We start from the raw sequence: 26,372 nt of genomic DNA, 5'->3' as shown, positions 1-26,372 counted from the left end.
AAGAAGCCATTCCAGTAAAGGGGCATTCAAGTTTCTGGCTTAGTCAAGCAAAGAAAAATATTACTCAGAAGCTTACAAAAATATTTTACAAATTCGTGATTAAATGCTTTGTTTCAAATTTTAATTCATACAAAGAACAACTAACATTTATGTTATCTGACTAACATAAGCCAAGAGTCACACAACAGTTGCTGTTAAGCCTGGACACAAACCCTAACTGACATCCTTAGCATTAACAGACGTCTAAAATCGCATGCGAGAACAGAAGTAGCACTACAACTTCTTAACAGAATGTTAAGAAAAGCATAAGAAAATCTGATTTTCAAATTAGTGCCGATTTTGAATCCACCAATATATAAAAAAAATAACAATACCACAACTCATCGTGAGATAATCGATAACTAATAAAACCACACAAATAAAAAGCCGCATAAAGCGGCAAAAAACACTATGAGTTTTTCGATATGGGTCACATCGCAAAGGAAAAATGAAAACGAGAAGGAGCAGGTCCTGCCCCAAATCCACTGAACCGACTAAAGACGCAACATGACAGCCCTAGGATGAGGATGACAGCGAAACACAGCTGACGCCTCTGTAGGTGTAACTTTAAATACAAAAAGAACGAACTGGGCAGCCCCAACGAGCTCCCCTCCGCTGCCTTTTTCCTGTCCAGTTTGATACATCATTTTTTGTCGCTTCGATGGGCAACTTTGACACAGGTCCCGAGCCCTGGGTCCATTGTCTCTGAAACCCCTCACACGGCTTGTTTGCATCTACTGCCCCATTCTCCACTTGCTTCTTCTACCCGCCAGAGGACCAAACTCGCTTTTCTACAGCTGTCAGGTTGCTAAAGGATTTTAGGCTTTAACCCAATCTGCTACTGCCGCTGCGAGGAAAAGTTGCTCCTCTCGACAACCTGCGGGTTGTTTGCAATTTTTGTTTTTCCAGCAAAGCTTTAAGCTCAGTGTCCGGTGACACTGTTGGCCAAATGTGTTAATGGCAAAATTGTTGTAAAACAGCTCAGATTTAATATAGCCCATGTGCAGGTCTTGTGGGCTTATGTGGGGAAGTTACAGCAGGGCAGCTTATATGGAGCAGGGCCCTCTCCATTCCATCCGGCATATCCGGGCACATGTTGACAGCACTGACCAGCAGGAACACTAAAAGCTTTAAAGTTGGTTTAATTAAAACTTTTCGAAGTTGTCCCACCAGAGAGACTCGATGTACAGGGACAGGATTGAAAGTGCAAATGTTGCTAGCTGGTTGAATAGCGCACAGTTCGGGATAATTGATAAGTGGCTTTTACACATTTCACAAATTAAAGACTTCAGTCAAATACATATAAACCATGTAGCCATTTAAAGTTTTCACTTCACTTGTTTCTGATTCTATTCCCATCAATTGAATTTTAATGAACTTTAAAGTTCTGGGGGTTTTCTTTAAAGTTAGCAAAGTTCGAGCGTGATTCTAGTTCTAGCATACCGCAACGAAAGTGCATCCAACTTAATCACGGTAAATAGCAAACATAAAGTAGGTGCAATGCTGAAAGTTGAAAACGCATTTGCTACTCAAAACATTACCTTATTTGGCTAATGAACTAAATCAAGTGCAGTTTCGCTCGGTGCTTCTGTTTACAAAGGTACTTTGCTCTGCAGCAATTTACGCCAGCAAAATCCAATGTTTTCTCTTATCCCTGGCTGCTTAAGTCACCAACTAATCCCTGACATCATCGCCACCGCTTAAAGTGCATCACCAAGCGGAAAGGGACAGTGGGAGCTAGGAGTTTGGAGTTCAGGGAGGAAGCTGTCACCGAAGAGCCCCATTTAGCCCCGATGGCAAATCTTCAACGTAAAACTAAACTAATTGCTTCGAGCTATTGCCGCCATCGACTATCCCCACCGACTGAGCCCTCCACTTGCGGCTGTCCTGAAACCCAATATGATGGCAATGCGCCATTAAGCACCGATGCACCAGGAGCAACCCAACTCGACGGAAAAACTAGCAGAAATTTGTCTGCGGGCGAAGAGCGCAGGGGCGGCGCGGGGAGAGGGAGAGGGGTTGAGAAAGTCAGCATGCAACGGACATAAATCGTTAGCAAAATGTTTTTGGCGGCTACAAGCGGCAGCCACAAACCAAAGTCTTTACCCCACTCTCCCCCGCCGTTCAAGTTTTTCGCGTGTGTGTCAACAGGCGTTCAAGTTTTTTTGGCACTTCCCCCCCCCCTCCTGCCATCATCCCCTTACCATCCACCACCCACGCCTCATAAAATAGGGTCTCTGAAAGCGACAAGGACAACTGCGACAAGTCAAGTGATTCCTTTTCCCCAGGACTCGCCCCGATAAGGCATACAAATGGTGAGCACTGCTCGAGAAGTTACTCAATCTGGAAAAGCATGAACAGGGTAGTAGCATCCATTTGCTCGTTAATAGATAGCCCCAGCCCACACTTAAGGGTCACTGGCTATTTTTCCACCAAATTGGGCATTACCTCGGGCCCACTTTGTGCCTGGTTTCCTTCGATATTGTTACCATAATTGGCATTAGCCAAGTATGTCCCTCAAACTCACAGAGACTGTCGGTTGGGGTGCGAGAAACGATTTCAGCTTGTTAGCATAATTTTAAATGCGGAAACTTTCCGCTCGACACGAAATACTTAAGGGCATATTTTCATTGTTAACTCGGGTGGGTGAAATTCCAAAGAATTTCATTGAAGAAAAGCGTGTACAGAGAATTAACATGCATAAAAAGGAGCAGACTGCACTAATTGGATGGTAAGAAATTCGGGATGGCAAGCGAAACCTTTGCTAATAATACCAGTACCCGGGATGAATTTTTAAACAGTGGACAATACATTTGGTTACACCGAAGGACTGCCGAAATAATATTTTTTAGCTTAATTAGGTTTTGCAAATCATAGCACTTTGTTTTCTTAAACTTGAATCACCTAATTCAACTTCTACTGTCACTTTTCAACTTTCCAGCACAGTAATCAAATCCCAATTATCCAAACCCATTTTCATTTAATTATAACTTGAAAGTTGGCAAAACTTTTTGTTATGCTGGCCAAATCGCGTTTGTCACGTTTTAAAGAAGCAATCCAAACATGGAAGGACAAATATTTATCCAGTCATTAGCGACGTTTCATTCGGTTACCTTTTGCGGTTGCAAACACTTCAACCAACTAGCACTAAAACTGAAACAAAACCATCTGCACTAAAAAAAACATTTTTAATCTGAAGATTATACAAAGCTTACACACTCTAAAAAAAATATTAAAGAAACAAGCGTTCAATAAAGCGAACTAGAAACTGAAGGGGAATTTTGAAAGACTGCCTTTATTTTTCTCACTGTTTTGCTGCGACGTCTATAGCGATGCGAACAACAATTTGTCCCAAAGAACTTTCAACCGGCAAACTTTTTGGCGCGGTTTTAAAGCGAAGTTCGGGTTTTGCGAGCGTGTCGCCAACAACTAACAAGAACCGCAAACAAGCAGACCGACTATGAGTCGTTGGAGCCGCAATGAAGTGCGCGGACCCACCGCCATCGCCACCGCCATCGCCACCAACAAACTAACCCGCACATTTTGCTAAATCAATTTGCAGTGCTAAATGATTAAAATACAGCATGATGACGTTCGGTTTCGTTCGGTCTTGCAATCTGCCGTCCTTTGTGTGGGTGAGTCGGTCAATGCCTGGGCTAACCTGGCTTATTAGCAGGCTTGGAATGCGTTAAATTATGGCCAACAATTTCAAATGTACACATAATTCGCACTGATAGGCGACCGTAGAGAGCAGGAGCGGAAATGGAGTCAATTAAAGCATAGCTGTTAGCATTAAATAAAAGATATAACTAACTACTAACTAAGATTGTGATATTCCAAATAATCTCTTCATTTAATGACTATATGAAATATATGTATTATTCTGAATAACATTGTCATGTTATTTTGTTATTATTTTCAAGCCAGCTTTTCATATTTAGCTAACCAACATGCTGTTACACGCACAACGTGGCGTATGCGTGATTTACACAATGCCGCCCTAAATTTCACCTGCCTAAATTTCAATGGCCGAGTACGGCAGCCCTAATGAGGATTTTATTGCATCACGTGTGTGGGGAATTTCAAATTAAAGCTACTAGTGGAACTTGGCCAGCTTGGGCAGTATTCCTTTCTTGAAATGACATAAATCAAACGATCCAAATGTCAGGCCCAGAGGCTATTAAATTTACTAACCGACCGAGGCACAAATCGTTGCTGGAGTACCATCATTTTTTAGGCGTATCATTGGCGCTCTGTTTGTTTATCTCTCGTTTGCCTGCCTGCCTGTTTGTTTATTGTTGTTTGCCAACCGTTGGCAAAGTAAGAAAAACGGGCTACAAAAATGCAATTAAAATCGTTTCATGTGACAATTCAGTTACTATCCCTGCCCACCCCCCCTCCTCTCTCGCCCTGTTGACTGACCGTGTTTGTTTGGCTTTGGCCTAGCCTGTTAATGGTCGGATGGCTTTCTCTTTTCAACGACCAAACCCAACGGCCCTGGCAGGTGCACCCAATATCCCATTGCACTGCACTGCCAAGCACAATGATGAATAGTTAGGCGGAAGATGGAGATGTACGCAGGACAAGCGATAACTGTTAACTGCTTCACTGACTGCACAGTAAGAAGAAACAAAAGGTCAGGGGTCAGGGGTCGAAAGGACAGAAAGGATAGAAAGAAGTGCAGGACTAATGACACTTTTTCATTGGGAAACTGTCTTAAATGAGTGATATTCCAAGGCGAAACGTAGGAACAACGAATGCCATTTAAGTTTAGTTGGGGCATCAGCAATCTACACATTCAGTGAAAGTCTTTCAAGTGAAGATTATCAAACGCCTACTGTTAGATATAGCTACCAAATTAAGCAAACAGCTTAAAAGTTTTGTACATTTTCAGACAGTATTTGGGATGCCTAGATCCAAAACTTGACCATTTCCCACAGAGAAGCACATAGTTTTTAGATAAGTAATAAGTAATATTCCCAGAGCGAATATAAATATACCCTGCCCGAGCTGCTGAAGCAATTATCTTGCAAATTTCCTGCTCAAGATGCAGGCAAACTACCGACACGCAAAAACTACATGCATATCCATCCCCCAACAATCCGTGAGTGCGAGGAATGTGAGGATGCGAGGATGTGAGCCGGAAGGAGACCCCGGGGAGCCATTGCCATAGAGCAGCAACAAAGCAACTGAAAGTACAACTTGAGACAAAATTAAATGGGATGCCGGGCAGAAAACAAAAACCTCCATTAAATTTGCATTAAAATATTCAATTTGGAGCGAGGAACAGGTCTGGGCTATGTGCCACCAGTAGTGCGGAAGGTAGCAGCCAAACCAGGACAAGCTCATTTGCACATTCAACAAGGAGTTGCTTCTGCGGCCAGCCCCAAAACCCCTTCACCCCTTCACCCCTCCACCCCCTTTTTCCCCTTACCTTTCCAAGCCTCCTTTGCTCCTTGAAAGCATCAAAGGATGGCGGCGCCCAACGGTTGACACGATGGCAACTTTCAGAAGATGACACATGCTGCTCAGCTGGCTGCTGGCTGCTGGCTGCTGGCTTTCCGCCTCGTCCTTTCCCCCAATCCTAGTCTGCTCCTGTCTGCAGCGCCTTCTTTTATGCTTTAATTATTTGCAGCATGCAAAGTTAAGCTCTCCCACATACACACTCGCACACACACACCGCACACACTGGCAAACATTGGGCAAGGTATTAAGTTGTAAATATGTAAAAGTGTTCGCAGCTGCCGAGAGTTCCTCATTCATTCTGCGCTCTTCCCTTTCATACCCAGTGTTTGGAAAGATGTCGGGTATATTGACAACTCGGTCGATGGCATCAATTGAAAAATTTATTGTAGTGAACTTGCATTACTTGTGTGCATGCAATCCAAAGTAAAAATGTAAATAAGCTGACCTATGGAATCATAAAAATAAAAATACATTCAAATTCTACACAACAAGTTTTGTGAATAGGATATCGTTTTATCGAATAAAGTGATTTCATATGTTCCACGTTACACCGCAGTCGCAGATTCCATTTGAAAAGAAAAACTGTTTTCCATGCCCTTCTGTGCGTTACGTATGTCAAAAATGAATTACATTGCACACTGCAGGCTGCAGCTCGCTTTCTGCATCTGTGTGCGTGTCGGACTGTGTGTGTGTGTCTGCATATTTAAGTGCGCCACAAAGTATGCAGCAAAGTACAACAAACAGCTGCGCGGTCTGGTTACTTTTCGGATTTGGATGTGTTTTCCTACCCAACACACACAACGTCAAAACACAGGCTCACAAGCCTACACAGCAACCAATTTAATTAATTTGTATGCGATACTCTAAGAAGATTTATAGCCTAACAAAAAATAAACAAGAGGCTGCAATATCAATCATATTTCGAGAGAGCATGCAAAATAATCCTATTATTTAATAGTAACTTTCAAGAATACAATATTTTCGAAACATGTATCCTAATTCCCGCACAGGCAGAGAGCCATTTAGTTAGTGGTTCGTCGGCTTCTGTCGAGTGCTTAGTTTTAAATCCGATACAATTTACTTAAAGCTTGAGCCATAAATCTAGTACATCCGCCACACACACATACAACTACACACACACATAAAAGTAGAGAGAAACAGATGGAAGATGAGGGAAAGAGATAAGAACAAATATACGGACTGCAGATGAGCAGTCTTTTGATTCCAGTTTAGAGCTCAAGGATGCCTGGGATGGCATTTTGTGCACTTTTAATTGAGTGCACCTAGGTATTAGGCAAACAATAAATACAACAATATCTTCTTACTTGCCTGTGTATATAAATTTATTTTGAAATGTAATTAATTGAGCTGTGGCTCAACAAGGATGAACAAAGATACAGCGATGTCCATTTCAATTACTTAGATAGTATTCCCAGCTGCCTTTATGCCATAGATACATTTTCATAATAGGTATATTCGATTGCTGGCTGGGCTTAAGTAATATATATTACCAGTTGGATTGAAGCAGTGTTTAAAAGGTTTCTATGTATATAGATTTTGAATAATTACGAACTCGGAAAGCATTCTAATGGCCATCCATCCCTATGCAGCATTTCACAAATTGGCTGTTCTATGTGCAAATGTCAGATGCGCAAATCCTCTGCCATCAATTTCATTCACTCATTCAATCACGCACAATGCAATTGATGTGATTGTACGAAAACGGTGCCACGCCCCCCAATCACTTAGCGCCCACTAGCAGGTGGGGACGAGGGGTATGGGATAATTGAGCACACTTGTTGCCGGACAACATTTAATCAAATCAATTTTTCTCTTTTACACATGCTACAAATGTTGCTAGCCAATCTCCCAAATTCCTTCTCGACCAATTCGACTATGCAAATCCATTGTGACAGGTCGCAGAGGGTGAGTGAGACGGGGCTAGGGGGTGGAAGCGAGAGAGGGGAAGATAGCGAAAAAAAATCTAATTGAATTTAGTTTACGGCAGTTTTTCGGCCCTTGGCCAAGCAATCCCCAAACGGCTTTTCCCGCTCCCCCAAAAGCCGAAAGCTGAAAATTGGAACAACCGAAAAGCGCAACGCACTGGGGGCGTGGTTGGGGGCGGTGGGTTGATTGTAGGTCGGGTGGCTACGCGGAGGGGTTGGGGGGTTGGGGGGTTGATGTGGGTTTGATATAGTGCCAAGCAATGCCACGGCAGCGATGTCGAGGCATCCATAGAAATGCCAAGTTGCATTATCCGGATGGTTTGGCGGGGTCGGGGATTGGGATTGGCGCCTTTGTCTGGCATTTTCGTTAACAGCACAGCGGGCTGAAGGCCAACCGAACAGCCACCACCCCCTAACCTCCACCCACCCCACGTTGCAAGAACACGGCTGAATGACGACGCAAATAATTGAATGGGCGATCAATAGGTGAACAAGTCCGGGGCAAGCCAAGCCGAGTCCAAAACGCGCCTCAGCAGAGGTGGTTAATTGAATTAGCCAAGCTGCAATGGCCTCAATAGAGTTCAGCTCAACGTGGACGCCCCCCATCTGAGATTTGCTAATGAATGCAGTTCGCTGCTCTGCTTTTTATTTCACTGAGCTCCTCAAGTGGAGTGCTTGGAAGTTAGTGAAGCTGGAGTTACTTAAAGGGCACTCGTTTAAATAGTTGCAGAGCTCATCTCAGGGTGTCATTGACAGTTGTTTAAGACACTTTGCCCCGTCACCTGCCAAGTTGTGGTCCACTTATTTCAGATAATCCAATCTCACACACAGACAAGCGCACACAATTTGCATGCACATTTGCGTTGCAATTTATTATGCAATTCTGGACAACAGGAGGACACTCAAAGGATGTGAATACAATAATGGTTACCACAGGTGAGTTAATACCGCTTTCGAATAGCAAGAGCTTCAAATCTCCTTGGGCGATCTTTGAAATAAATCCATAGTGCAATTACCGCCAAGCCAAGAAAATCGGAGAAACTTCAATGTCAGCTGGCAACTATTAACCCCTGATTGCAGCACCCAACCCCATGGCAAAAGCAATTCAATATACTTCGATAGCATTTCAAATCCAATCAAATCGAAACTGGCATCAATTTTTCATGGAAAAGCGGAGCCGGAGGGAAAACTCCGACAGCAATGAAAAATTATGAGCCATGCGGCAGTAACAGATACTCGTACAACAACCAGTTCCGCCAAAGCCGTTTAAAGTGAGGGAGATTGCCGGGAAAATCCGGGGACAGGAAACAAAATGACTGCGACCCTTTCCCTGCGACCTTTCCCCTCGAAATCAACAAAAGAAGCTTCTGAATCCATTTAACGACGATTCCACAGCTGAAGCCAAGTGGCCGCCATTGATGCGTTAAATAAAAAGTTCAACTAAATATTTTTCAAAGCTCAAAAACAAAGCATCTACGTGCAGGAGATGGAGAGTTGCTATTTGTGGAAAGGTGGGCGTTGTGGGACGTTACTTTTCCAGGGCTCAACGCTAAAAGTAATGCAAAGTTTGCGAACGAGCCACGGAGAAAACCCCAGAAGTTGGGAAAGACCAAAGAACTTGAGCAAATAAGCAATAAGACAACAACTAACAAGTGAGAAGTCTGCTGGAAGTCGGTGTATTTAACTTGGGAATACCCTGTATATTTAATCCGATTTTACCCATTTACCATTGGGTCATCTATGAAATATATTTAGCCCGATTACTGGTATCGATCACTTTGAAAATGACGAGTTTCGTTACCGGAAACTGAAACCCTACGTTGGGGAGACCCAATGGGAATAGGCAGCCATTTACAGGGTAACAATGGCCCTGCCACCCAACATAATCCCCCCTTTGGCTTTGCCCCCCTCCGTAGGTGACTCCATGGCAGCCTCCGATCCGGACCGGAATGCTCCCCCTGCCCGGGACACCGCTTGTCAGCTTCTATCCTTCGGCCAGGACACGTACACAAACATTTCATGGTTCAATAAATTTGCTGCCGAGCGTACCGGAAACTTTGCGAAAAATACATTGGGAAAATGCTCGGCGTTGCACTGGGGGTAAGGCAGAGAAATTATCTGTAGACCAGGACCTGCCTCCCCCACACACACACACACAAACACACACATAGACACGCACACACACGAAGAGGGCACCTGCACAAGTACACACACATGGAGAAGAAATAAAATTGCAGCTGTGTGCGAGCACCGCCTCGTATAATTTTGCAGCCGATTTTTTTTTTCGCTTCCTTCCTATTCCCAGTTACAATCATTCGTTCTCCGCTATTTTTGCAATTTTTATTCGCTGCAATTTCTGGCTTTTTCCGCTTGCAAGCGCCTGCCATGTTCTGCCACGCCCCCTGATTATGTATTTTGGCCTACTTGGAAAGGCGTTGATGCTAAATTATGCTGCTATTTCTCACCCTATTGCCACCAGTCGCTGTGCCTGTGTGAGTTGGCTGGATGGTGGTGTTGGTGGATCCTTTTAATATGTTGCACAAATAGCAATTAAAAATCCAGTTAAGCGGAAAACAGGCAAATTGAACATATTATAGCCTGGCGTAATTAATGCTTTTAATTGGAGCAAAACTAAAACGGAAGCGATAATCATGGCTTTCTTTACCGACGGATTAAATTGTTTATTTTTAATGGAAGACAATGAATATCATTAAACTGTATAATTATTCATTGAAATTAAATGAATTTGAAAAACAAATAATATAATATTGTTAACGAAACTCTAGCTTATTCACAGGAACTTTGAAAAACAATAAAAATATCATAAAAAAAAATTATAGCTTTAAATTTACAGAGGCGCAATATTAAAGATGTTAGTTTTCTATAAGGCGATAAGTTTCTTGTGTGTTTTCCCTGAAAAATAAAGAAGGAAACGAAGAACCCTTTCTCTGGTCATTCAACATTTATCGAGAACCGCACACGATTGTTTGCTTTACCCCAAAGAGGAGGTCATTAAATATTTTATTATTACATTCTCTAATAGTTGGTTTGGTTTGCCAGAGCAAAGGAAATACGCCACGAAATGTCGCAATTCGAGTCGGTGGTTGTAAAATTAAATTTATCAAACTTCTGCTACGCTGAACTCGTTGCACAGCGAGAGCGAGAGCGAGACAGACGCAGCGAAGAAAGAGACACCGCACGGAAACCGGAAGGAGGGAGCAAATTCTGTGCCTGCACTTCCGCTTATAGTTGCATTTGTGGATGATGCGGTTCGTGGCTGGAAATGCAGCCACCATGTCGCGTGTGTTATTTATAATGCGACAGGGCCAGCTGAAGAGCACGAGTTTATTAGCCAGTGCGATTTACGAGCTGACACAATTTTAGGACCTATCTACGTTGTGTTTTTATGTGGCCCCCACTTTGATGTGAAAATGTGTGCAGTCAGCCGGATGGAGGGACATATTTATGTGATTTGATTTGTGATTTCATTTGTGCACATTTGTGAAACAGCGGTGATGCTAATCTAGGCAAATGGAAATCCGTAAACGCACAAATAAGTGCGGCTAGCTATGATTAATTACTATTATTACGTTGCAAGCAGTTGAGTGTTTAAAGCCAAACGAGTGCACAGAACCATTTACTTATTAGCTTGGCATTTATATTAGCATTTATTTGTTATAATTTAGACATCTTTTAATACATCACTTAAAAATCCTTAGTTTACCACACCAATTAAAGCCCAGTCATAGGGAATGCTATTCAAAATCGAAGTATGAAAACTTTCCTCAACCCTTCCGAAAGCCCCACTTTCATCATCTCCCCGCAGAGGCTCTTTCTAAAAGTCTGTAACTAATGCACGCCAATTTTGAATACAGAAAATCGAACTTTGAAGTGGACGCCTCGCTGCCACGCCCTACATTGCGTTACTTTCACCGAGGGGCGTGGCCCAAGGGTGGTCCAAGTGGGCCAGGGATCTGCGGGCGGAACTTGGCGTGCATTTCTATTTTGCTTGGCCGAAAAACTCTTGAAACTATTATCGATGAGGCGCCCGTTCAGTGGACGAGGGCGTCACTGACACCGTCAATGCGATCGACAAGGGGAAGTGCACTTAGATAATTTCCCAACTAAACTAGATTTAATTGGAAAAAAAGAAAATACTCCGAAAACCAAGAATAACACTTAATTAGTGTACATTCTTAAGAATGAAGCGAAAAATACTGTTTAATAATTTATACATTTTAAACATTTTTCTGAGTGCAGAGGCCATTGAGCGCTCAAACTCATGGCGATGCCAACGAACGCGTTTTGTACGTGTTAAAGCACACAGCGAATATAAAAATGGAAAATATGAAAATATCCCATGGAAATGAAAGGAAAATGGCAGGGAAGGCGAAGGGCCTGCTGCCCACCCAGCACTTTACCACTTTTTATGCCTGGCGATAAATTAAAATTTTTATTAACATACTTTCTACGGCGAGAAAATAGTGGCACAGAACCAGGCGGCGGAGCAGGAGAAACGTCAACTTGTCCGGCACTTGTCGGCGATTCCCAGCGAGGAGCAGATCGTGGATGGGGATGAGGCTGGTAGATTCTTTATGACTTTTGCAAACGCACGCTGAAACTGACCGACCCCCCATTCCAGAACCTATTCAAACTGCCAGCCAAGCTGGTGCTAAAGCTGAAGCTGAAGCGGGAGCCCTTACAATTATAATTCGTTGACGCAGGAGCAGCCGGAACCCGGGAAAATGCAGTTTTTCATGGGCCACGACAGCGGGGGCGGTGGAAAATCGGAGACAGAGTCTGCTGCCTGCCGCATTATCTATGCATTATTGTGGCTCGACCATTGGCCAGCTGCCGTCTCAGCAGAAAATAATATTATATTAAATTATGTATACGTTTTTCTCGGCAATTTTGTAGAGTGCACACTGCTCTTATCGTGTGCACGAACTTTACAGAAGAGAACCCCGTTTAAGCCATACATTTTGCAGTATTAAGTTTTATCAGAAATAAAAACCCATTTAAAATTTAAAAGAAATAGAAAATGTGTATTGTTTTTAGTTAATGCTTGGCTATTTGCAAATTCCATTTCAGTGAGAATTTGACGAGGCAAGTGTAGCTGCATAAAAAATGCCATTAAATATTATTCATTCATTACACAAAACCGACGAAAATAAATGCGTCGTATTCGTGTTTAATTTTTTCACTCATTTAATCAATTATTGAATGCAGCATGAATAATTCCGTTCCCGTGCTTAAACGTGGACAATGCGAAATGGAAAAGCCCACGTCAAAGCCCACACCCAAAGGACCTCGTAGTTATATCCTTCGAATGACACGTAGGCAAATATCCCTTTTCCCACTCGTGTCCAATGCATTGGAATGCAAATATTTTCCACCGTAATTGAGGCGCGACAAATGCGAATTGTGAGCGAATGTGATTTTCAATGGGTTTTTGGAGGAGTTGCCTCAAAAGAGGTAAAACAACACGTATTTAATGCACATGCAATTCAATCATTCCATTTAGCATGCAAACACAAATGATGTGTTCAATTTAACCAAACGCCAATGAGGACATGCAGTTTTTCAAAATGGTTTTTAAATTGATAAACGAAAAAAGAACTGGCTCATAATTGCAGTGGTGCTTAAAAAAATTAATGCACGCACGTAAAACAATTACAGCGCAGTAAATTGCAACTGCAGCCAGCTGCAGCGAAATCGAAATCGAACAATTGTCGCACATTAACCACAGATGCGTTTGGATCGTCAAGGATGGGCAGGAATTAAAAGTGGGTGGAATGGGTGGTGCTCGAATGCGATTGCATTCAGTGCGCCCCGAATGAATGCCAGTTTCGGTTCACTTGTTTCACATCGATAAAGAAATTTTCGGGTTAATAGTACCCCCGTCTTCTGAATAATCCTTTTAATCGTTAAGTAAGCTCGTACTTTGTATTTATGCGTAAGAAAAGATATACATTTCGCTTATCAATAGTATGGACTATATAATATAACGTAGATATCTATGTTTTTTATCAATAACATAGACTGCCTTCTGGGTATCAAAAAATAATGAAGCTGTAGCTATTTGCACTTTGCTATTTATTTAAGCGATTGAAATTATTTCGCATGAAATTATTTCGAAAAATTCCATTACATCACCAAAATAATAAAACGACGGACCAACGATGACCACAGCGTTTCTGTGCAATTCATCGCATTAATAAATACTATAAAAGGATTTTCATATTTCAGATTTTCCAGATACTAAGAATCGCTGAAGTGGAAAACAGCCACAAATACTTCCTTGTAAAAGTCAATAAAAAATTGTTTCTGAGGTAGGAATAAATAAGGAAACAAGAAACAATGGTACAATGTTTGTGAATCCCAATTTAAGTTTCCAACTTATTTAAAAGCACTCAAATTCTACAGGATATTGTGTGATTATTAAACAATGATGATTTCATCATATATATATATATATACTTTATTTTATAAAGCATGTGTACCAAAATCTTTATTTACTTCTTCAGATTGCTAGTTGCACTTAATATCCTTCTTGAAGGTATATTCACTGAGAACATGTAAGATGTCAGACCTTTAATGATCAGGAACTTAAAGGTCACGATCTAGTCTGACATTTTCACACCAAAATTGCCAAAACATTCACCAGCCCGAGGCACTTTTCCCGGAATTTTCTTGTTAGCTTCAAGCTTTGCCTTTTATTGCCTGCAATTCTATTGTCTTTTATGTCAACTCACCAGACACAAGAGTTGATGAATTTTGTCGCTTCGCAGGATGGGCGACTTTAGAAGGCACTCTCACACAGACACAGCTACACACACACGCACATGCAGCAATCGAGCCTGTTTGTGTTGGTGTGTTGTATTGGTGTACGTATTGGTGTGTTTATTTCGAAGCGCGCCAAAAAGTATGCAATGCGAACTGTGAGTCTTGTGTTGCGGGTCTGCGATTCGGTTTCCGACTGACGATGGTCTTGATGGTCTGATGGCTGGTGGCTGATGGTTGGTAATGTGATTAGTTGGCCCGTCTATCGATGCTAGTGGGCAACTGTGTGTGTGCGAGTATATTTTAATTTAATTATGTCGCTCTCGTTTCAATTACGAAAACCGCTCGCAGCGAAGACACGCACTAATAAACAAAGGCAAGCAATAACAGAATAACGGAAAAGTAAGCGACTGCTGGTATCGCTGGCGAGGAAAAACTAAAGGAAAATGTGTCGAATGAGTGCGACCAAAAAGCAAGACCAACCAGCGAATGTGTTCTTCCTCTCCCTCTTCGCTCGCGCGTTCTCTCCCTCTCTCTCTCCTGTCTCTCTGTGTGTCTGTCCGGCTTTTCGCTGCTCTCTGGCTTTTCCGCTGCTGAAAATGCTGGCAATCGAATGCAACTGCCTCCCACAAGCGACTGAATGCGTTGCATACGCCAAGGCGCACGGTGAGTGCCCCCGGAACGAATGAGATTGGAACGCAGCCGAACTTGAGTGAATTTGAAGTGAGTGCAAAGTGCACTTTCGAGTGCCGGGAACGAGTGGCAACGAGTGCAACACCTGTGCCAAGGTGGGTGGTAAATGGGGTGGGTAGCCCTATTCTTTCTTTATCGCCACAAAAACGGACAGTCAAAATTTTAATTGGGTTTGTCCAACTTACGGCACACAATTCAATTGAACCGCTCCCCCGAGGCCCGGAGCTCATTAAGCTGGAGGGTTGGAAGTATTTCGGTGGGCCATAAACTCGTAACGATTGCCTTGGTTTTTTTTTTTTGTAGGGTAGTTGCAGCTCCAGAATTTACCTTGGATTCATTTTTTTAAAAGGTTTTTATTAGGTGTATTACAAAATATTTTCAAAACGGAACGTCGATGAACTTTCTGTAATGCACTGCATACTTTTAGACAGCTTACATTGTAAATATGTGATAGCTGTTCTAAGCAAAACCTTGAAAAACGGCTTACAAATTAAAGCCAATTAGATTTTATAAGGCTTGAATCTTAAATATAGATATATATTTCTAGATTTAGGATTGCTATAGAGCTTCTAGGCTAAAATGCTGTACAAACAGCTATATAACGTACATAGACCAATCATATGAACGCCCTATCGGAATTCAACATAATTATAATATGTGTCCCTCGTGACACGTTGACATTAGCTGGGCATCTGGGCACCATCAACAGCTGACACAGAAACACTTTTACTGGCTGCACTTTGTGAAATGGATCTCTCGCCGGCATTACCTGAAAGCGTTCCCAAAAGATGCCGTTCTCGGTCCGTCTGCTGTCATCCGGCGTGGAGATGATGACGCAGCTTAAGGGCCACCAGTGGTGCAACTACCTTCACAACCATCTCCACAACCAGCTCCACAGCCAGCTCCACCCCGCAATCCCGGCCAGATTCCCCTGACGATGACTGGCACTCTTCCACGGAGTGCGGGGTTGACTTCTCCGCCGCCAGCAGGTGTTTCCATTAACATCGGGACAATAAAGGCAGCGCACGCACTGCAATATGCAACAGTTGCAGACACGCAGGAAAAGCGCTGGAAATGGGAAATACGGCTGCCTGTGGGTGGCTGTGGGCGGTGGGTGGTGGGTGGTTGGTGGTTGGTGGCTGAAACGCACATTTGTAAGTAGTTGTGTAATCTATCCATGAACGTTGCTTCCGCTTTGCATTTTATATGCTCAACGCATCGTTTGGCCGGCGCAAATTGAGTTTCGTTGTCGTTGCTGCTGCTGAAATATCTGCTATCTGCTCTCGGATGGATGGATGGATAGATGGATGGATAGATAGATAGATGTCTGGATGAATGCCTCGGATATATCCCTTTTCCGCGTGATATTAACGCAGCCATCGATTGGGAATGCAGTTTGGCGGACCCCACCATCCTTTACGTTCATCCACTTTGCGGCTTTAGGCGAGCACGAGCATCATGCCAATTAAAACTTTTAGCCCATCAACTTAATTAACAAAATGCCAAAATTATGCGACTATCATCGGAAAGCGATTGGCATGCAGATAACAAAATCAATACTAAATATGATGTCAAGAAAGGAGTTTCTAATTGGTATGGTATAAATTATATTAATAGATTATTTACACCTTTTTTTAGAACCAATAACCTATTTGGCCGAAGTTGTTAATAGGTTTAAACGCTTTAAAATGCCTTTAGTTGCGGATTGTTATTTCGTTAAGGGTGTGACCCACAATTTTCAGAAACAGTCTGCTTTGAAGACTGGAACCAACAGGTTATACATAGTAATATGTTCAGGTATTACTTTTCATACGCCATTCTCGCCTGGACTTTTTGGGAGGTTCTTGCCAACAAGACGAACACTCCGCAAAGCCGGACTGTATCGACCAATCCGCTGTTAATTGATCAAGTGGCTTTATATCAGCAACAATGGTTCGCACACAATGCCGTGAAGGAAAATGAAATACAAGAGAAAATGGCGAGTATCGAAAAAACGATAGAAGGACGATTGATGGTCTTGCAACAGAAGATGAGACTCGAACTGCAGGAGCTGCAGACCACAGTGGCAAACCAGAGCGAGGAGACTCTGGAGAAACTACGAACCTCGCTTAGGATCATCCCGCAGAATTTTCAAAAAATTGGCAAAAGATACTTTTACTTTGAGAACGTGGACACACAGAATTGGTTTTCTGCTTTCAACACCTGCCGTCGAAAGGGCGGTCACTTAGCCACCATCTACGATGGGAAGGAGCTGAAGGAGGTATTCAAAAGATCACCGCCCGGTGCTTATTGGATAGATATTAGTAATGCATTTAAGAAAGGCCGGTACACTTCATCACTCACTGGCAAAGAGCCACCGTTCTTTGATTGGAACGATGAAAAAACTGAAAAGGTTGGTAATAATGAGTGTGTTACTGTGTACGGCTATAAAATGCACACTCCAGATTGTTTCAGAAAGTTTTCTTTCATATGCCAAGCCGAGCAGTGGGTGTGAAGAGTGTGCATTCAAAAAAATTAAGCAAGTTACTTTCAATCCGCGTCATTGCAATTTGCCGCCAGCTTTTAATAAAGTTATATCAATGTTACCTTTGTCTACTTTATTTTACTACGCAACTTTATTTTGATTGGGGGACATGATATGATTGATATCGACATTGAAAACGCACAAAGGCAAACTTTATCCACTTGCAAAGCGATCATTGAGGTTTGAGTAATGGAAATCGTAATATTTCCCCTTGAGTACAAGACATATGTCCGTCATAAACCTAAAACCAGGCCCATTCGAATATTCAAATGGGTTTTCGTTTGTAGCCAACCATCAAGTGCAGAAAAAGCGGTGCGTATTATTTTCAAATGCCTTACACATGATGTGTTCACGTTCGGTGCAGAAGTGAGAGCGGCAAGTGCCACGCCCAAGGAAGCCACCCAAATGGTGACAAAAATGCTTTTGATTTGTGGGCCACTCGCACACCCATCGCCACCCATCGCCACCCACGCTTATTAGAATCCTGGCATTGTGGCAGCCAAAGTGCAACTAGCAGAGACAGATAGCAAACATCCAACAATGTGGAGCAGAGCGCAATTTATGACCAGTGCGAGGTTCGAAAGCGGACTAATAGGATTGCGGCTCCCATTTTTGGGGCTACTCACTTCAGATACCTACGCAGAACGCACTTAGATCATTGTACACTTTAGGAACTTTAATTTTGTTCTAGTATATTAATATTCACTTCTTTATATTTAAACAAGATACACACATACTTGGCTGCTGTAGGTTTCCTAAATAATAATAATCTAGTGGTCATAAAAGAGTTTAAAATAAAAGCGGTGTAAGCATTTGATAATTAGATATATATTATTATATATATTAGGTATGTATCTTATTTTTATTAAACTCAAAACGTATATTATTTACAACTACTAAAACATTTAGTTTTAAAAATCGATTGACTATTTGATCTCTACGACAAAGGGAACTAGTTCGTTGAGCAAAAATAGTTGCAGAACTAGCCAGAATCGAGGGAATTCGATTTTTAAGTTAATAGAACTTAAGCTAATCGGTTTTGCGCTCTTTGGGCTACAGATAAAAGATCATTCTACTTTTTCTTTTGGTGTGACTAGAGTTGAAATTAACTTAATTGAATTTACCGCGCATTAGTGTTACCAGTTTACACGTTCATAATATATTTTAGTATTTTTAATCGGTCGAGAAGTCGATGGGTCGGTGTGCAGCCATCTGGCAACACTGTTCGATGACGCTTGAATTTTAGCGGACAAACAAGAAACATCGAAAAAGACGACGCTTGCTACGAAAATAGTTACTCCTTCAAAGAGCCCAGCAGTTTTAACAAGAAACGACAAATAATCAAAGGCCGCCGCCAGCATGCCGCGCACCAAGATACCAAAGAACTCCAAACGCAACCGCGAGGTGGCCAATCGCGAGGAGAAGGTGCGCCTGTACGAGCTGAAAATGGATTCCCGCCTGATCAGCATCGATTCGCTGGAGACGAAGTTCCTCTCCGCCGTGGACCACCAGGTGAAGACCCTGCTGGGCCAGGTGCAGAAGGAGCTGGCCAACCTCAAGATGCCCGAGGTGCTGCGCCTCTTCGAGGAGCTGGACCGCTTCAGCGACTTCAAGGCCAGCGATCAGACGCAGCTGCTCGCCTCCATGTCCATGAGTGGCAGCGTCACCGAGGGCCACGCCCCCTCCGCCACCGGCAGTCGCAATGACGAAGGTATGTCCGCCCCACGAGGCTTATATATGGCATTACCTGGCAGGGATTGCAACACCAGCATTCCAAAGGAATTCCGGTTTAGCATGCAAGCAAGCAACTCCTTGAAGATGATACAGTCTCTTGGAGATGTCAAAGTTATCCGCTTGGTTCTTCCGATTAAGTTAAGGTTTCTGTTTTTCATGCGTACTTCATTACAACCACAAATAGGTGCTAGAAGTATAAGCAACTTATTTTAGTCCAACGTAACTCAATCTTCGGTCTCCGAAGCCATCATGCCTCTGGTTGCCATTTTCACTTTTAATTTGAATCTAACTGGTGTACGGCTATGTGACTAACTCAACTTTGCTTTCTAACTCCGCACCGCACATTTCCATGCACTCAAAATGCATACCCCACATCCACGTCCACATCCTGTGCCGGTCACTGTATCTAGGCTACCTTACAGAGGACAGCAGCATCGGTGCCAGCGGCGGAAGCATCCTGGCCGCCCACACTGGCTCCCTGCTGCGCTCCACGAAGGCGATGCGAACTCCCGGACCACTGCATTCGGCGAGGGCCCGTCGTGCCCGCCGTAGTCGTTCCGCCTGCGGGGATCTGAACATATTGCACTCGGCCAAACCGCCGTCTATATCGAGCAACTCCAGCCGCAATTCGCGCAGCAAGTTGCGCACACCAATGGCCTCGCGTACGAAGGCCTTCAGTGCCGATCGCACTCCTCTGGTGCAGAAACAAATGCGCTCCGGATCGCCAACCACACCGCCGATGGCGTTCCTGCGCTACCCGAAGCCCGGCGAGGTGGCCCTCTCCAAGTACGGCAGCCCCATGGTGGCTCAAGTGTAAGTTATCATCATCTATAGTGTCGATACCAATGTGTTAAAACCATACATACCCACCCACACAATAGAATGCCAGACAAGTTCGCCAATGTGAACATACCCATACGGAACGGAGTTCTTAGCTTGCGGCCCAAAAAACTGGAGGCCGACGAGGTGGAGTCAAATCTGTTGGAGAACCTGGACGAGGACACCCTGAACCAGATCAAAACGCTGCACGAGAACTTGCAGATGATTGTTAATAAGGCCAGCCAGGCGGTGTTCAAGTAGCTGTCATTTCAAACGCTTTTCTAGATATAATGCTATATCATATATTTTAGTACGTTTTGTTTAAGTTCAGTTTTCATTTTACTCATTTAGTTCAAGTATTTTGCCTTCATTTATATAAATCTATCGTATTTACATAAGTTTCAATATTACATGTTCATATCCAAGTGTACGGCGTTTTAAATGTAATGTTTTAAATACATGCTTAACCAAAAAAATGGAACGTTCAATGATTGTCACTCGCCTTCAAGCAAGACGACGTAGAATCGAAGGAGAGGAGAAAGTGTGCATCCAATTAAGATCTTCAATGGATAAAGTCGATGAGATGGCCAAATTGTTCAAGCGGAACGTGGACAACCAATTGGCTTTGATTCAAGCCACAACTGATGTGCGATTGCTGCAGATGAAATGGTCGGATTTTATGGATACGGCGATTGCTGCAGATGAACGGTCGAATTTAACGGATATGGCAAAGAAAGCTCCCTTTAAAAACCTTCTTGATACAATGTGAGTGCTGTGGTCTGCATTTTTCAATCTTCATTAATTTTTTAAGCTTAAATTTACTTATTAGCAACAACCAAATCCAAAAGAACCAATCGTAAAACCGCGTTAGGTTATCACGCCTCCAGAACGTAGCAAGTTTTGTAAAATGTTTAAAATGTAGTTTCGCAAGTTCATATGTATATGTAAATATAGTTTTGAATCGCTTATTTACCAAAGAGCCCTTTGACTTTGTTACCTTTGGGTGATTAGTTGACAGGAACATTTAGATCGTGAGAAATATGCCTCGCACCAAGATTTCAGCACGTCGTCAGGCTCAGCGCCAGTTGGCCGATCGCGAGGAGAAAGTGCGTCTGGCCGAGATCAAGATGGATTCGGCACTAGAGAAGATCGATGAGATAGGCAAGCGCTACCAGCAGGAGGTGGACAACCAAATAAAGGTGTTACGTGGAAGGACTGAGAAGAGGCTGCTGCAAATGAATATGTCAGAGTTCTTGGCTCTCAGGATTAAGACCTTCGCCGAACATCAGTGGCCAGGTGACATATTAAATATGGCAATCCAATGTTATAGATGTTACTTTTCTGATTTCTACTACACAGCTCCCAAACCGCCAACAACTCGGAGTCAGTCCATCAGCCATCAACGTGGTCGAACTCGGACTCCGCAGAATGCCCAGCCATCGAGGATGCAGGCACAGTCGGCGGACAGGGCTGTGGGAGGCGACACCATGAGTTTTGTGCGATGGCCCCGCGCCGGAGAGATGGTGCTCTCGAAGGCGGGAAGCCCGCTGGCCATCCAGATGCGACCGGATCGCTATGCGGACGTGCACATTCCCACCAAGGGCGGCATGATCACCGTCAAGCCGCACAAGATCAACACCGTGAAGCGGGAGGTACTGATGCAGCTGGACGAGAACACCCTCAACCAGGTGAAGACTCTCAATGCCAATCTCGGCTTGATCGTGGACATGGCCAACAAGCTGGGCAAATCGAAACCATAATGGCTATCGGAAGAAAGATCTAGATGACGTACTTTTACGCTTACTTCTTTAATATTTTATTTAGTCTTTTTCATTTTCTCATTTTCAATGTTTTTGTTCAGTTGTTAAACATTAAGTGAACGTGTCTGTTGTTCTTGTTGCTGTTTGCTGCATTTTGCTTGCTTCTTGTTGTATAATTAATTAATAAATTTAATTACTTTTATGTATATATATATATATATATCGATTTGTAAGTACAAACATAGCGTACAGAATTCCGTCTCCACTAACTTTAAATTTAATTGTTTAAACATTTTTCTATTGTGTTGCATGTGTGTGTGTGTTATATGTGTCTGTGGGTGAACATTCTCAATTATGCTTGTAAGTACTTAGTTAAATTAAAGTGTATTGTGTTTTCTATCAAAAGAAAATTGAATTGTAACTTTATTTGGTTTCCTAACCTTTAATCTTCACTTTCAACTGCGTGAATCCTTAGACAAACGTTACATTTACACATATACAGATTTAGTTACTAAAAATTATCATTAATTTTTAGTGTTTATAGTGTTAAATTTAGCATTTGTTTTCGGGTTTTCCATTTGAGTGTGGATGTGAGTGGGAGTGGGCGTGTCGAACGCGTTTATATAGTTACAGATACATAAAAATACAATACATAGCAAAAGGTACATATATAGAGACTTAAAATACGCTTGTTTTTAATGAATTATTCAATACGAGTTTTTAGAGACAAAGACAACATATATGTGGACAATCAATCGATACGTGTAAACAGTGACAGATGACAACAACATAACACTCAGATTTGTAACATTCAGTATGTTTGTATGGATAGGGTTTGATAGGGTTTTTGTAAAACGATTTCAATAAAATTAAACAAAAGGGTAGTGCGATGAACAGTCGCACTCAAAACCAGCAATAAACGAGTATAATCTAATCAAAATGCTCATGATAATCTTGAAACAATTTGTCGTTCTTATCAGTACAGTCTTCCCTCCAAATCACGTATTATAGCATATTATAGCATACGCAAATACCAATAATATGTTCATCAAAGCGCTAAATAATCGTTGATGAGTGAACAAAATTAGATGCATATGTGACATTTTGAACTGAAGTTGCCTGCTCTTAAAGATCTGATCCCCTTCCGTAAATTCAGCATTAATCCAAACTCCTATATACGTGGCAAAACCAACCTATGTAATTAAATATCGGTTTCGGTATTCCTAAGCCTCTAACTACGCTAAACCCGACCAACTCGGAGTTTTCAAACTCGTTTGCTACTTTTGAAAATGCTTTCCAGTTCCAAATTTTGCACATTGTTTAGGCCTATTTCGTCGTACGTTTTTCGGTCTTTCAACTTTTTTTCCATTTGGTAACACAGCCAATCAACGATGCCTTCCTCCATCAAACCGATATTCTTGTTCCACTATTGTTTTTATTTTTTGCATAGACTGAAGAGAAGTTAATTTAAATATTGAGTAGTTGTGCTGCGTGATCTGCGTGAAATTTGTAGTTATATTGCTCTCGGTTCTGTTCTACAAGTTTTTTGCGTTCGTACAAATTTCTACTCGTTTTTGTTTTTTTTTTTTGGTTTTTGTGGTTTACAAAATTGTGCTATTTTCGCTATTTTGTTTAAAAACTATTTTCTTTGAGGCTGTTGTTTTAGAATTCGTTATAACCGTTAAATGCTAGTTTATATATTAGGTTTGTATTTCGTTATTCTTATGTTTGGGCACTACTCATTGCGGTTCAGGGCATCTTTTGTATTTTGTATTTAGTAAATAGTATTTTTTTTATTTGTAATATCAAGTTTAACAAATCTTTGTAGGCTTTATGCACGGGTACAGGGCGTTGCATTATTTGTTTTGTAATTCTTATTCTCAATCTCATTCCATCTCCATTCTCGGCTAATATCTTAAATCGTCAGTGTGTGATTTGGTACAAATTTTATGGTACTAGGTTGCATACAAATGAAATTCAATTATGACTGATACTGTACAGAAGAAATAAGTACTTTTCACTTAGGGACATCCGCTAGGCAGATTCGGAGTGTAAAATCAACTTTTACATCGAATTTGTCCAGCGAAACCAATTTGTATCTGCAATTCGAAAAAAGCTTAGACCGACAGCTGGTAAAAAACTAGATTACATTTTTTTTATAAAATTCTAAGATGCTTGTATGTACAAAAATGTATGCGCAACTGGATCGGTTAAACGTGCGTGATAACAGAACAACTTACCAAATCATACATATATGCACATTAGTAGGTAGTAGGTAGTAGGTATGCTTATCAAAACTAACTCCGCTTTGCACTCACGTAAATATTATTTGCATTTAGGTTAGTTAGCTTTATGTGTAGTACTTAGTTAATTTCTAGTATACTCCATGAAGTTTATACCATTTGTAAATATTTGTTTATTTTAAATATATATACGAAATAAACCCAATATTTGTTTATGCTTATAAATTAATTAATTTTCATTAAATGCTTAAATTCATTAATGCACTTTATATGTACTTTTTGTGTTGCTGTGTGTGAAATTTGCTATATCCTTACCCCGTATAAATATATACTCGTATATATATATTTATGAATCGGTATATCTGAATAACTGGCATTAAAACTATTAATATAGTGTATATATAATGCTAAATGCAGTATACTTGTGTATATTCATTTGTCATACTTATACTTTCCTGGTCTGAGGTTTTGTCAGTATAAAAACTATGGGGAGAGCCGGGGGCCGAAAATTGGCCACCATCCTTGAATTTTTGTGTTTTATAATTTTTAATTTAATTCCATTAAATGTAGCCTCTTAAAGAAAATCTCGTCCTAAGCTAACTTTAAGTGTGACAATTATAATTTAGCTAGCAGCGTCTAGAAATCTGTTCTTTAATAGATGTTGAAGTAATTTTATCTGAACCATTTGCAATCTATTTACAATTTACCATAGTCGTCTTAATATATATTCATGAATTTTTGGTTATGTTTAATATTTTTTATAAATTTGTATTTATTCATACGCTTTTGAACTTAACGAGAGGTATTTCTATTTTCCCAAGTTTTAATATCGCCGTTTTCCGTTTCCCTTTATTATTTACTCCATTTATTCGTGTTGGTTGTCGTTGTTTTCAAGTCCCAATTTCAGTGTAAAAATTTGTTAAAAATTAAGATTTTTAATAAATAAAGAAAACATGCAATTTTTTAAAATATTGTATATAAATTTTTATTTAGGGCTTTGCAGTTTAAACAGTATTTTAATAAAATTATAAACTACATTTTATATCAATAATATTTGTATAGCATTTGTATCGTTTCTTTTTTAAAATAATATTTTTAACGATTGAACCCAACTTAATAGACTTAAAGATTTAAACAAAATCAAAAATCAATAAAAAATTACATAATAGAAAACGTGAAACGTTTTTGCCTAGCTCTAGCTTGCAAAATGTTAATTGAAAGTGTTTTGAATCATACATGCCAATTTCGTATATTTAATGTGTAATAGATAATAGGTAATATAAAAATGGTTAAAATTACATATTAGTTTAAACAAAACCTGTAAAATAGCCTTCACATGAAATTGCAACGCCAATTTTGCTTTGCGCGCTTTGCTTTCTCGCTTTGATATAAAAGTATTTAAACATAATTACAATAAATTTAAACGAGCATTAACTAAATTACAATCTAAAATTAAAGGCGGCTCAACTTAGAAAAGTTATTCAGTGAAAATATTTACAGTAAAGGGTCTGATTTTGGGTCTGATTGGTCAAATGAAAATAAATCTTTGAAAATGATTGAAAAGGTTTAGAAGGTATACATAAAGCAAAGCCTTTGGATGTCGAGGTCCTCATGCTTTTGCAGCAACAAATTAGCAACATTTAGTACATAAAATTCAACAAATTATCACACTGAAAAAATTCAACACTACTTTTAAATGTACAGCAAGTTTGTGTTTTTGTGTGTTACATGTTACATGCATTCCCATCCAATTGTATACATTATATTATCGCTTGTCGTTATATCTAAAGCTTAGCCAACTGCTGCCGTTGCCAACGCCTCACCAAATGTTATACAAGATTAATGTTAATTCTCTTTAAATATACATATATCAATTTAACAACACCTCGAAACGGCCAGCACTTAACGCATAATTATTTATGTTTTTGCTTTGTTTCTGATTTCTGTCTATTGTATATATAGCTCTTAGTACTAGGCTTTATCTTTAAACGTAATAAATATGCATTCCTTATATCTTGTTTGCATCTTCTCTTGAAGTTATTATGCGATTTTGAAAATATTTAACTAGAGCTTGTGTCTGGTATTTATGTTTTCACGATTTCTTTAAGACGAGGTTCCCATTTTGTTTTTTAAAATTAATATTTGCTAGTATTATAAAATAAATATATTTAGGTATATATTTTTTAAATAGTGCTGCTAGTATTTGTAATTAGATGTACATGCTTCGCCATTCATCCGTTGATTTCCTATTGTTTTTTCGTATCTAGAGCCATAAATGCGTGCGCAAGAGAAGTTTTGGTTGTACGTAGGCACCTTAGGGTCACCTCGTGGCGCTGCTGGTGAAGAAGTCCGCTGTGCAAATATA

General features: G+C 41.0%; 5 protein-coding genes across 8 annotated transcripts in view; 3 read left to right on the top strand and 2 right to left on the bottom strand.

The window, feature by feature from the left end:
• LOC120447173 (guanine nucleotide-binding protein subunit gamma-e) overlaps nt 1-14,866 on the bottom strand; it is a 34,853-nt gene extending 19,987 nt beyond the window's left edge. Inside the window, exon 1 of one of the 2 annotated variants that reach the window (XM_039628641.1) lies at nt 14,718-14,866. The gene's annotated coding sequence lies outside the window, so the exon portion shown is untranslated. Of the gene's footprint in view, nt 1-14,206; nt 14,482-14,717 lie in introns of those variants that run through there. The other variant, XM_039628633.2, reaches the window with a different exon arrangement.
• Nucleotides 14,867-16,656: 1,790 nt separating this feature from the next.
• On the top strand, nt 16,657-17,512 carry LOC120451681 (accessory gland protein Acp29AB). The gene has a single exon (XM_039635565.2). The coding sequence runs from the start codon at nt 16,717-16,719 to the stop codon at nt 17,419-17,421; it is 705 nt and encodes a 234-aa protein (XP_039491499.1). The 5' UTR covers nt 16,657-16,716; the 3' UTR covers nt 17,422-17,512.
• A 1,146-nt stretch (nt 17,513-18,658) lies between these two features.
• On the top strand, nt 18,659-20,429 carry LOC120458092 (borealin). The gene is made up of 3 exons (XM_039645619.2): nt 18,659-19,162; nt 19,596-19,998; nt 20,067-20,429. Exons 1-3 carry the CDS (start codon nt 18,811-18,813, stop codon nt 20,263-20,265), a joined length of 954 nt encoding a protein of 317 aa, XP_039501553.1. The 5' UTR covers nt 18,659-18,810; the 3' UTR covers nt 20,266-20,429.
• A 610-nt stretch (nt 20,430-21,039) lies between these two features.
• On the top strand, nt 21,040-24,934 carry LOC120458094 (borealin). The gene is made up of 2 exons (XM_039645622.2): nt 21,040-21,300; nt 21,364-24,934. The coding sequence occupies exons 1-2, from the start codon at nt 21,045-21,047 to the stop codon at nt 21,762-21,764; spliced, it is 657 nt and encodes a 218-aa protein (XP_039501556.1). The 5' UTR covers nt 21,040-21,044; the 3' UTR covers nt 21,765-24,934.
• A 130-nt stretch (nt 24,935-25,064) lies between these two features.
• The window catches only part of LOC120458090 (neurogenic protein mastermind), a 68,005-nt gene continuing 66,697 nt past the window's right edge, over nt 25,065-26,372 (bottom strand). For 2 of the 3 annotated variants that reach the window (XM_039645608.2, XM_039645610.2), the window contains one exon: nt 25,066-26,359. In XM_039645608.2, coding sequence (XP_039501542.1) covers nt 26,328-26,359 — 32 coding nt within the window. In that variant the 3' untranslated portion in view covers nt 25,066-26,327. Of the gene's footprint in view, nt 26,360-26,372 lie in introns of all 3 variants that reach the window. The other variant, XM_039645609.2, reaches the window with a different exon arrangement.

The sequence above is a fragment of the Drosophila santomea genome, chromosome 2L (genome assembly GCF_016746245.2).
Source record: "Drosophila santomea strain STO CAGO 1482 chromosome 2L, Prin_Dsan_1.1, whole genome shotgun sequence".
Lineage (NCBI taxonomy): Eukaryota > Metazoa > Arthropoda > Insecta > Diptera > Drosophilidae > Drosophila > Drosophila santomea.
Note: the sequence above shows the minus strand (reverse complement) of the source record. Positions and strands in the feature narration are given on the sequence as shown.

Coding starts and splice junctions, on each gene's coding strand:
- LOC120451681 (XM_039635565.2), top strand. CDS start 16,717: ATGTTCAGGTATTACTTTTCATACGCCATTCTCGCCTGGACTTTTTGG.
- LOC120458092 (XM_039645619.2), top strand. CDS start 18,811: ATGCCGCGCACCAAGATACCAAAGAACTCCAAACGCAACCGCGAGGTG. Junction 19,163..19,595: donor CGGCAGTCGCAATGACGAAG/GTATGTCCGCCC, acceptor CACTGTATCTAG/GCTACCTTACAGAGGACAGC. Junction 19,999..20,066: donor AGCCCCATGGTGGCTCAAGT/GTAAGTTATCAT, acceptor CCCACACAATAG/AATGCCAGACAAGTTCGCCA.
- LOC120458094 (XM_039645622.2), top strand. CDS start 21,045: ATGCCTCGCACCAAGATTTCAGCACGTCGTCAGGCTCAGCGCCAGTTG. Junction 21,301..21,363: donor CGCCGAACATCAGTGGCCAG/GTGACATATTAA, acceptor TCTACTACACAG/CTCCCAAACCGCCAACAACT.